Raw genomic sequence first — 12563 nt, 5'->3', positions numbered from 1 at the left:
AGCCAGTTTCTTTTAGTTAGACATTGGTCACAGAGACAATCAGTTCACAGCTATGACAGTCTTTTCAGGGGCACAAATGCAATAAATATGAACACAATTCAAAACAGCAGCAAAGGGCCATAAGAATAATAACCAAAAATAGTAGTTGAGCTCATTGTAAAGATCTGTTCAAAACCCTGGGTATATTAGCTGCATCATTCTAATATATTTATCAATCAGTGGTACACATCAGAAATAACATTGATAATTACTGCCAGAATAGCTCCTAAACAATGTTATTAATGTTTATCAATTTGAAATATTCTGGTAGAGAGATTTTTTGACAGTCTGCTATACAAAAATTTTGTGTTACTTTTACCATTCTTTGTTAAAATATGTTTTACCATTAGGCAAGCTATTTAAAAAAAAACCACAAGTGTACTGTACTAAATAAAATAAATCTCACTTCAAATATTAATGCCAGTCAAATAAAAATGAGAAACATTTTATTTTTCAGTAAACAACTTTAATTTTCAAATAATTGATACCAGAATATCAAACAGTACAACATTCATCAATCAACGGTGTCTTATTGCTCACTGATATGTCTGTGCTTCACTGTCTTAATAAAAACCTCATCCATTGAAAACTGCCACAACTGCTGATTATACTTCAACTTCGCAAATATCTGAAAGCAACATGCTGGTATGTCTGAATCATATACGAGATGGTCAAAGAGGACAAAAATGTTTGGCGTGGAATATAGTTACAGTGGTAACATTCTGTCTTGTAAAAGACTTATGCTATAACTAAAATATATTGGGAATTTATTTATGATGAAATGCTTTGAGCTATGAGTATATATTTCAGCTTATTTCCCAGATGTAACAACTTATCTCTTAATAATGAAATACCATGGTACTGAACATTCAGAGCTAGAGAACAGCTTGATGATCACAGGGTTGAGAAGAGGCAAAATTTTATGTTTCCGCTGTAACATGTTTCAAACTGAAAATCACATGTTCTTATATACTATGTCCATCATGTTGAGAGTTACAATTCATTTGACACTGATAAAATGTTAAACCCTCCAAGAATCACAACTTTAATTAACCATCAATATTTTGCAGGTGCTGTATCCATGTGACATAGAATTTGCAAAAACCGTAAGGACAGCTGAACATGGAGTGACTGTGATTGTCTCTGTTAGTACAATAAACCTTCACATCTCTGCTAGCACAGTTCATACTTTATCTGATGTAAGTGTTACGGAAAATGCTGTGGAGGAACTAACAGACAATTTACATTATAAGATTTGCCATATAATGCCTCTATATTAGCAAGTATATTTTTGTTATACTTGGTAATAGTCTTTTGCTTTGTGTGATATTTATTACTTTTGATTTCACTATCTGAAAGTGTACTTTCTTTATAATGCCATTTTGGCAACCAGGGTGCATTGTTACACTACAGTAACTTCTGTGTTTTGACAAAAAAATGTTTTCCCTTACCCAATCACATAATGTTGAAATAGACTCTGAAGTGCCAAAGAAACTGGTATAGGCAAGCGAATTCAAATACACAGATAAGAAAAGAGGCAGAATACAGCATTGTGGTTGGCAATGCCTGTAAAAGGCAACAAGTGTCTGGTGCAGTTGTTAGATTGGTTACTGCTGCTATAATGCCAGGTTATTGATATTTAAGTGTGTTTGAACATGGTGTTATAGTCAGCGCATGTGCAATGTGAACAGCATCTCTGAGGTAGCAATGAAGTGGGGATCTTCCCATATGACCATTTCATGAGTATACCATGAACATCAGGAATCCAGTAAAATATCAGATCTCTGACACTTCTGCGGCCGGAAAAAGATCCTGCAAGAATGGAATGGGACCAACGACAACTGAAGAGAATCATTCAACATGATGGAAGTGCAACCCTTCCACAAATTGCTGCAGATTTCAATGCTGGGCCATCAACAAGTGTCAGCGTGTGAACCATTCAATGGAAGATCATCAATATGGGCTTTCAGAGCTGAAGGCCCACTCATGTATCCTGGATGACTGCACAACACAGAGGTTTATGCCTCACCTGGGCCTGTAAACACCGACATTGGACTATTGATGACTGGTACATGTTGTCTGGTCAGACTAGTCTTATTTCAAATTGTATCGAGCATATGGACATTTACTGGTATGGAGGCAACCTCTTGAATCCGTGGACTCTGCATATCAGCGGGGGACCATTCAAGCTGGTGGAGGCTCTGTAATGGTGTGTGGCGTGTGCAGTTGGAATGATATGGGACTCCTCATATGTCTAGACATGACTCTGACAGGTGACACATACGTAAGCATCCTGTCTGATCACCTGCATCCATTCATGTCCATTGTGCATCCTGACGGACTGAGGCAATTCCAGCAGGACAATACGGCACCCCATACATCCAGAATTGCTACAGAGTGGCTCCCAGAGCACTCTTCTGAGATTAAACACTTCCACTGGTCACCAGACTCTTCAGACATGAACATTATTGAACATATCTGTGATGCCTTGCAATGTGCTGTTCAGGAAAAGAGATCACCTCCTCATACTCTCACAGTTTAGGGGGACAGCCCTGCAGGATTCATGGTGTCAGTTCTCTCCAGTACTACTTCAGACATTAGATGAGTCCATGCCACATCATGTTGTGGCATTTCTGTGTGTTTGGGCCCTGCACAATATTAGGCAGGTGTACCAGTTTCCTTGACTCTTCAGTGTATTTCTTTCTTATGTTCATGTTACAATGTAGAATGAGTCAAGTTCTTAAATTTAAATGCAGTTGTGGATTTCTAACCAAAGTATACTGATACTGCATTATACAATCCCCAAGGATTATTAAATCTGTAATTATTTTGTTGTGAATACTACTTTTATTACATAATAGCGTGAAAGGTGCTACAATATAATTGTGCTTGACAGGAACAGGATTCAGAATGAAATTTTCACTTTGCAATGAAGTGGGCACTGATATGAAACTTCGTGGCAGATTAAACCTGTGTGCTGGACTGAGACTCTAACTTGGGACGTTTACGTTTTGCAAGCAAGTGCTCTACCATCTGAGCTTCCCAAGCAAAACTCATGACCTGTTCTCACAGCTTTACTTCTGCCAGTACCTCATCTCCTACCTTCCAGACTTCACAAAAGTGCTCCTGCAAACCTAGCAGAACCAGCACTTCTGGAAGAAAGGATGTTGCGGACACATGGCACATGGCTTAGTGACAGCCGTGGCGATGGACCAGAATCAAATTTTCTGTCCCCAGTGGAGTGTGCACTGATATGAAACTTCCTGGCACATTAAAACTGTGTGGCATACTAGGACTTGAACTCAGGACCTTTGCTCTGCCATCTGAGTTACCCAAGCATGACTCATGACTCATGGTAGAGCACGTGCCCGCAAAAGGCAAGGGTCCCAAGTTCGAGTCTTGATCCAGCACACAGTTTATATTTCCAGGAAGTTTCATATCATCGCATACTCAGCTGTAGAGTGAAAATTTCATTCTGCAAACATCCTCAGGCTGTGGGTAAGCCATGTCTCTGCAATATCCTTTCTTCCAGGAGAGCTAGTTCTGTAAGGTTCACAGGAGAGCTTCTGTAAAGTTTCGAAAGTGAGAGACAAGGTACTGATGGAAGTTCTGAGTCATGGTTGGGTTGTGCAGATTGTAGAGCACTTGCCCACAGAAGGTCCTGAGTTCAAGTCTTGTTCCAGCACACTACTTTAATCTGCCAGGAAGTTTCAGGAACACTATTGCTTACTCTTGTAACACAATAATTCAAATTTTAAATGTGTGCTGCCACACAGTTTTAAACAATGGTATTATTTATGTAACTATTTTTATGTAGTTAAGGCACTGTGTGTGTGTGTGTGTGTACAGAGTTTTAAAAATTTGAAGGCAGTAGAGGCTCAGATGTAATACTTCAGTCAGTAAGTTACAAGGTTTCAAATGCACAGCTGCTTATGTGTGATAACAAACAACTGGTGAGACTCTGCAATTTATCTTTAAACTTTCCCTGATTTTACATACAAGCAACTTTATTTCAGTAACATCATTTCTCTTGCACATATATCTCTTCTGTTGTTACATGATTGTCGTGCTGAGTTTGGAAGCATATGTCATCTGCAGGTTATTCTGCTATTACCAATAATAATAACATTTGAGATACTTATTTTAAGTAAGTAACAGTCTGGCACAGAGTGAGGGCAATGCAACTTCACAATATGTTGAAAAATACTATAAATTATATTTAATTATTTAAAAGGAGGTCATTCTCCTGTAAAGGCTGTTCTTCTATTTTGAAATAAGCACTGTATTACACTATATAGAAACTACTTCGTATGGCCTCTCTTGGTAACTATCAAGATACATCATACATTGTTAATCTTACAGCATATTACATTTCACACTTTCAGTGTGGGGGAAAGCAACATGTATTGGCATCCCTTATAAGACTTTCACGCAATCATAGTAGGTCCAGACACAACTATCCCCAATCCTAAGTCTCTTTGTATAATGGATTCAGTCACTGAGTAGAATAATGACAGATAAGGTTTTAGATACCTTAGTACTGCATTTTGAAGCTGCCTTTCCTATCTGTGGAGCAAATATTAGTAGGAGAATTGTAAATTGTTCGACCACTAATGGACTTAGCATTATGAGCCAAAAAAGAGAATAAAACATGAGATACTTTCCTGTGCCATCCTTTTCATCTGAGAGTAGCAATTGCAACCTGTATCCTCAACTATTTGCTGGATGTATTCTGATGTCTGCCTTCCTCTACAGTTTTTACCCTCTACACCAAAAATATAAAACCATATTAAAGGTAATTATGACAACTATAGCCATAATGCAATAAATAAATTAAAATTAATTTGGAACCTCATCAGAAAGTAAACTGGTAATTAGTAAAAAATAAATGAAAATATAGTTCAGACACATAAAAATAAGAAAAGGTTTAGTCCAAAAAAAACAGCAAACATTTTCAGTAATAACTTTACTAGAATAGCTGAAGATTAGAAATTGAAAATTAAATTGTAAATATGTGACCAGGCAGTATCAAAATGCAGTTTTATGATATTTAAATAATACCTCATCTTTCTTGTTGGATTGAACATTGTGTCAATAGCATGTCTTCTGAGTACTTTGCTGATGGAGTCTGTGACCAGTTTTATGAATGGGAGAAAAGTTTGCCTTTACTTGGTTCATTTTCATTAATAGCTCCAGATCTTTTAGGGTGTAATGCCTAATTTATCTTTTTGTGAGAGCAGCCATTTCTTATGAAGGAAGTTCTGAAATGATTGAGCTTGACCTCCAAGTACTGTGGTTCACAGATTCTTTTAGCCTGGTCTACCAGTGCTTTGATAACTCCTCTTTAGTGATCCCTCAGATTTTCTCAGCACAATTCATTAATAGTGTGCTTCCAGGTTTTCTGCAAAGTTTTTTTTACATTTTATGCACAAGATTTCAAAAACTGACCAAGCCATTAGCTTCAGGTTCTGTGACTCTTGCTTTTATGTGTGCTCACTCCAATCAGAATGTGAACTGTTGCTGGTCTCTCACCACTATTTGTAGCTGAGTTCGACTCCCAGTGCCCACTGTGCCCTTTGATGTTCATTTGTTTTTCAGAGCTTGCACTAAAATCTCTGAAATGGAAACTTTCTCAGCATTTTCCACTTGTTGTGAACCCAAAGTCATTTCATGATTATATTTGACCAGTGCTTGGCAACAGCTGATTTGCTTGGTTGTTGTAGTCAGGTATGAATATGATACACCCAGCTTTCAGAGACCTAGAGCATCTTTAAAACTATGAAGAATACATTTTATCTGTGTTCAAGACTGTGAAGCACACTGGATGCCATGTTCCCATAGGAGTCTACCAGTCTTTCTGTATATTTAGCCAGCATAAGTTTGTTTCTCAAGCATCCTTGACTTTGACTATCAAAAGATTCACAAATTCCTGCAACATTTAAACTCCAGCCATGATAATATAAGTTTCATAATGGAACTTGCAAAACAGAGCCAACTATCTTTCCTGGACACGTTAGTAGAGAGAAGAACAGATGGATCCCTCAGCCAAAGTATAAAAGGTTGTCAGAGACAGTCAGAAAAGCTTGTAAGGGTTCTGCAGGGAAGGTTGTACAGGGAAATGCTTATTAAGAAAAACATCTGATATGCTGTTCCCTTTCTGAGTTCATTATCATTGAAGTTAGCCAATTAGGCCATTTGTGCACATAAATTCAAGTGTCCTGCCAGATACAATTGAGGTCCGTGGTAACAAAACTGAGCATATGCCATTTACAAAATTTTACATGAAAGGTACTTTTAGTTGTGTTCACCTGTTGATTCAAAAAATTTTTGTAAACATAGTACTGGTCATCCATGTTGGTAGGGACTGAAGAAGGAATAACTGAAGTTCATCACTAATAGTCTTTATTGAGGAAAAAAAGTTACAAATAACAAACATTTACAAAACAAAATTTGTCCACTTTCTTTTTTATTTTATTAAGTTAAGTGTTATAAAGATACAGTCTAAGCATTTAAATTCAGTGGGCTCTTATGCATTAGTAAATCTATATTTTTTCTTCTAAGTGAAAACAAGAACAGAACTCCCACAGTACCAACATCTGTTTCTCACATCTTAAATCTATTATGAAACTCATAGTGATAAAGCTGTAGTACATATTTTAATACAATTTTTAGATTTAATGCTGTGTGAAATCCAAAATAATTCTGAAACACAGCCCTCTTTAATGTGTAGGTTCTTCATAATACAGAATTTTGTCTTTAGTGTCATTAGCACTCCCATGTGCAACCTTTGAATAGAACTCTTTACTTTCCTCTGAATCATTTTCAAAATAAGATGTCAACTTCTTTATGTCATTAGCTTTATTTCTGCATACATGATTCACTGATGGAAGTTGAGGCATTTCAAACATAGTTGAAGCACTTCCGTTTCTGGATTTAAGCACCTGTACATGAACCAAAGTGAGCATTTTGAAAAGGCGTTGTGTCTCGGTCTTAAGTCTTCTTACATAATGTAGTACCCTTGCCTCAGACATTTTAAAAGGCTATTTGGCTATGATTACATGTTTGGAGATTGATTTCATGTTGTAATCATACCAGTTCCTACCTCAAACTTAAACCATCCCAACTTTCCCAAAAGGTCATAGTATTCTGAGGGCAGAGTGATTGTTTGGTGTTTCCATAGTTCTTTTTCAATAACACTAAAAACCCTGTTATGGGGCAAATAGCTATGGACGCGTTTGGAGAAATAATGCTGAATTCCTTTAAATACCTTTGAGCTTTCAGTGTAACTCATAATCATTGTGAAGTTTTTGTTTTGGAAGCCACAAGAGTCAGAAAAGTCAGAAAATAACCTGAGACTAAGATTTTCTACATCTTCTTTCATTAGATCTTGCTCTAAAGAACTTAAATGGTCTCTTATAGAAGATGCACTTTCATTTGTTCCCCTCTCCTGAGTCAGTCTCAAGCCATGTGTAGTTAACAACATATTGTGCTTCCTTTTGTGAATATTTTAAGATTGTGCAATTATGCAACCAGACCTGTCTGGAGTGAAATACTTCTCCAATAGAAAGTTTGAATAATGGTTGATTCTGCTGGCTGTCAAAACAAACTGTCACTGTATTATTTTTATTTCATTTTAAGTATTGAAAAATCTTTTTGCCCTTATTTTGTGCAAACTGTAATCTGTTCTCATATTTTTTTAATTTCAAGTCTAGAGCTGACTTTAACTCTACAACAAACCCTCCACAAGCTGAGAAACTGTTAGTATAAAGATTTCCAAAGCTGAGATTGAATCATTTATAGAATATCTACTTATACTTTGAAAGAGAGCAGGCCAACAACCCTTGTTTGGCTAGAGAAGCATTATAGCTGTAATTTTGTAGTGAACTGTGTCTGCTCTATGTCCCATTCCTACAGCTTGTGAGTTCATCTGCCTCAATTCTCCTTAGGCAGTGCACCCTTCAGCTTATATCTTTTGCCAATGTGCCTGAATCTTTCTCCAGACACTAATGGAAAAATAAATTTGAAATAAATATAACCTGTCCAGACAATTATATTCATTGTACAAACTTATAAATAATATCAGACTTGCCTGTCACTTTTCTGAATGCTGAGGTACACACCAGAGTCTCTCATCATATTTCTTCTGTTATATAGTGTGAGACTGACATAGATCTTTGCTTACTTCTGTCATCTTCCTTCCCTCTGCATTTTTTCATGCAAGTTCCCTCTCATATATCAAAGTAAGAAATTATCCTGTATAACTTTTGGCTTATTCATATTCAGACGATCTTTCAAAAGAATAAGATAATTGAAATCCAAATATGCTGCTTAACATGTTGTTTCCTTTGTTATTTTAATATGGTAATAGATTGTGCTCAGATTGTCATTTGAATGTACAATCATACACATCTTACTCTTTTGACTGGCAACTCCTGCTTTGTTTTCCACTTTTCACCTCCTGTACTGTTAAGAATATTCAGAATTTTCTAACATCTTAATAATGATGTTCATTCTACAACAGCTAGTACAGTGAAACAGTACCTGAATATGAAAGAGAATTATACAGCTCAGAATTCATTGAGGTCTAACAGTTTATTATGTAGGGTGTTGTATTATTGCCCAACAATAAACACATGCAAGTGTAAAGGCTATTAAATGTATCTTATAAATTTTATGTTTTAAATTTCAATCATACAGTACAAAAGAAGGATTAGCTTAGTTTTGTGGAATCTTGAAGAATGGAGATGTCAAGTTTTGTAATAATTTGCCATGTTCAGTCACCTTTTACAATGGCAGATACTCAGATTTGTCTTATTTTCTGTTAGCCATTATGCAAGGCTCATATTAAAGTACCAGAGTGCATTAAAAAGTGTGTTTTGAAAAAAAAAGGTATTTGTTGAGTTATGCTAAAAGAGTCCTCAATTAATGTCAGCTGCTCTCAGAGCTTGGATGACAGTGCAAATGACTGCTCAGCCTTTGGCTTGGGTTCACTCCGTACTACAATCTATATCCAGTTTTGGTAATGTTCCCTTGTTCAGTTGCAGGAAACCAAACAAAGAACATGTTTGCCAACACCATGTTTGGTGGGCCACTTGAATTTGAATGCACAACAACCTAACTGTGCAACTTCAATGTCAATTAACTCATAAATAGCACAGTGTATTGAATTTTTTCCTTCACAATTATTTCACAGCACATCGTACCTTGCAGCCCTCTTACAAGCTTTTCAGACTGTTTCTCACCACCCTGTATATAGCAAACCTACACAAATTGATCTCTATTTTTTTCTCTTCAAGCCATTGCCATCCATCACAAAGTAATTCATTGTAAAACACTCTGGTCCATACAGCTGAAACACTTCAGGAAAAGGAGAGCCTTGGTGAAGAATTGCAGCACCTACAAAAAGGGTTATGAAACAGTGGGTCTTCAGATCATCAAATTAGATGGGTGATGCAGTCCATGTGAATGAACTTCTCACAGACAGAGTGTGTAAAATTCCTTGCACATATTGTCAAGTTTACATTGAAACTACAAAAAGAAGCAGTAACACCCACCTTAAGGAACTCAAGTATAATTATTGTCTGGGCAACTTGGAGAAATTGGTCCTAGCAAAACATGCACTGAGTGCAGGTAACCACCAAATACATTTGTCTGATACCATGGTTTTGTTAGTATTTAATCATTACTTTGCTACTACGGACAGAGGGGCCAAAGAAATTCAGAAACAGAAAAACAGCTTTAGCAGAAAAGAAAAAGGACTGAAATTGTACACAATGTAGCCATAGTATTAAATAACTTATTGACATGATTCCATGATCTTAGACAGTGGTCTGATGCCATCACCAACTGACCCTGCCTGAATACGTATGAAGTTTGGCTTGCTGAGCTTGTTTGAGATTGTAACAGCTTTTTGAGTTGTTACAGCCTCTAATGATGTCTCCAGTATTGGAAGATGAAACATTAGGCAGAGGAATCTGCCTTGGGCCCTGATGTGATGCCCATAAACAAATATCACCAAAACTTGAAACATCAGCCATGGAAGCCTGCACTGTTTGTTCAGTGATTCTTGCTAATGTAACAAAAGAAGAAAAAGCCACCAAAGCACTAAAGAAATACACACCCTTCTGGCATTGATGTCATGCGTAGCATGATTGTAGACAAATGTTTACAAAATTTAATGCAACTTCTAAAATATCTTTGTAACAGCTGTTTTCATTCATGAATTTTTGCAGAATTTCTGCAAACTTGTAAAATCATAACCATTTACATAGCACGGGGGAAAGATAATATGTATAATTACCACCCATTTACTTTGCTCTTCAATTTCTCAATTGTGTTACAATGTATTATGTACAACAAAGTGATAAAATTCATCAACAAAAATTACTTACTAATAGCACTGAACATGACTGCCCACACCATTCTCCTTAGGAAACATGAGAACTATTGTCTAGTACATTAAGTTATCAGTTGTAGACAAAAAACTTTGCATCCTATTACATAAATTAACATCTGAATGCTGACCAAATGAAGCCCGAGGTGCCTGTAATATTCCACAAATGTGTTGATGGGAACACTTCTTTTTCATATTATTTTATATTAATAACCTGAACTAGAATTCTGAGTACCACAAAACAGTATTATTTGATGGTGACATGACAGTTTTAATAAAGTCTGAAAAAAATTCAATTTTCAAAATATAGAAAAGATAAACATTGATACAAACCTTGTCAGTGAGTGGTTCCTTTCAAACCAGCTAATTCTAAACAACAATAAAATAGTGGCATTACATTTTCACAATATATAAAATATGAATGTCCAACATCCATCTGTCACCATTAATTATAAACCAGCCATAAACATGAATAACACAAAGTTTTTTGGCTTGTGGATCCAGAGTAACATAATGTGGGATGTACATGTGTCTCCTCCTTACTTAAAGGATAAATAAGGTTGTTGTTAGATATGGATTCTAAAAGGCTGAATAATTGAGCAGGCAGTCAGGAGTCACTTACTTCCTACTGTCCTTCATCATCTTCAAAATAGTCACCTCAGGCATGCATGCAATGATCCCAGTGATATTCCCCTTTTGGAAGCACTCCTGGAATTTCGCAGGGTGAAGGGTGCTCAGGATCCATTACAATTTCCTTTTAATGTCTTCAGTTGAGTCGAAACTTCACACATTCTATGTGATTTTCATTTTCAGGAACAGGAAGGATTCACATGGAACTAGGTATGGTTGGAGAACCATTGTGTTGTTGTTTTTGGCCCGGAATTCCTTCACAGTGAGTGAGGTGTGTGCAGGTGCATTGTCATGGTTCACCAACCAGTCTTTTCCTCAACTCTGGTCATTTGCACCAAATATTTTCCCTCAGTTTCCTCCAAACATGACAGTAAAACTGTCCATTGACAGACTGATCAGGAGCAAAAAGCACCTTATACACTATTCCAAAATGTCAGAAAAAAATCAGTATTGACTTCATATTGAACCAAATTCGTTGAGCTTTTTTCAGCCTTGGAGAAGATGATGTTTTCCATTATAATGATTGCTGCTTTGTTTAAGGGTCATAACCATAGGTCCAAGATTCATCACCTGTTATGACTCTGCATGCGAATTTTGGACACTCTCAAACTCTTTCTTGCAACTCAGTGCGCATCTGAATCCTGAGGTTTAATTGGTTGATGCTGAGGAGACAAGGGACAAACTTTGCTGCAATTCATTTCATGTTGAGTTCATGTTGACAAATACCATATGACATCACAAGTTTGTTACAAATATCATGAACTGTCTGCTTTTGGTGTTCTTCATCAATCACATCACACACTTTCATGATCATTTCCGATGTGTCAGCCAGAATGTTTGTTGTCTTCCACATATTCTTGACCTACCTTGAAGTAATTGAAACACTCAAATGTTCTTGCTTCACTCAGTGCACTCTCACCAAATGCCTCTGTCAGCATGCAGTTTGTTTCAGCTGCATCTCTTAAGCTGGAAACAGAATTTGATGCAAATCCATTGCTCCTTCACACTGCCCATTTCATGATTTGCAGAAGCACTGAAACATGTTGTGACATGCATAACTTCACCTCAGAAGTGCATGCCCCAAAGATGATGCAACTTTGTGCCACGGTAGCTAAGACATATTCCTCGATATATCTAGTGGTGGAATGTCATACTGCTTCTGGTTTGACCAGTACAATGCAAATCTCAGGCATTTTGCATAATACCTCATACAACAATTAGTACTTTCAGAACACAAAAGAGGGCTATCAGAATCATTAGTAGGAAGAACTTTAGAGAATTACACAGGCTTTGCTTTTAACAGGGAAACATTATGCCATTGCCATGCATCTTGGAAATGTTAGTGTCCACCAAGTAACATGCAATTATTAAGGATATTACGAAAAAATGAACTGTCACAAACACTGTACAAAACAGCAACACAAGCTACTTGTTATACCTACAAAAAATGACAGATGTCAAAAATGACTATACCATATGGGGATAAGACTCTTAGATTAAC

General features: G+C 36.7%; 1 protein-coding gene across 1 annotated transcript in view; it reads left to right on the top strand.

Moving 5' to 3' along the window:
- The window catches only part of LOC124722880 (vacuolar protein sorting-associated protein 13A-like), a 752258-nt gene that overhangs the window by 394623 nt on the left and 345072 nt on the right, over nt 1-12563 (top strand). The window contains exon 31 of the mRNA XM_047248017.1: nt 1110-1238. Coding sequence (XP_047103973.1) covers nt 1110-1238 — 129 coding nt within the window. The remainder of the gene's footprint in view (nt 1-1109; nt 1239-12563) is intronic.

The sequence above is a fragment of the Schistocerca piceifrons genome, chromosome X (assembly GCF_021461385.2).
Source record: "Schistocerca piceifrons isolate TAMUIC-IGC-003096 chromosome X, iqSchPice1.1, whole genome shotgun sequence".
Taxonomy (NCBI): domain Eukaryota; kingdom Metazoa; phylum Arthropoda; class Insecta; order Orthoptera; family Acrididae; genus Schistocerca; species Schistocerca piceifrons.
Note: the sequence above shows the minus strand (reverse complement) of the source record. Positions and strands in the feature narration are given on the sequence as shown.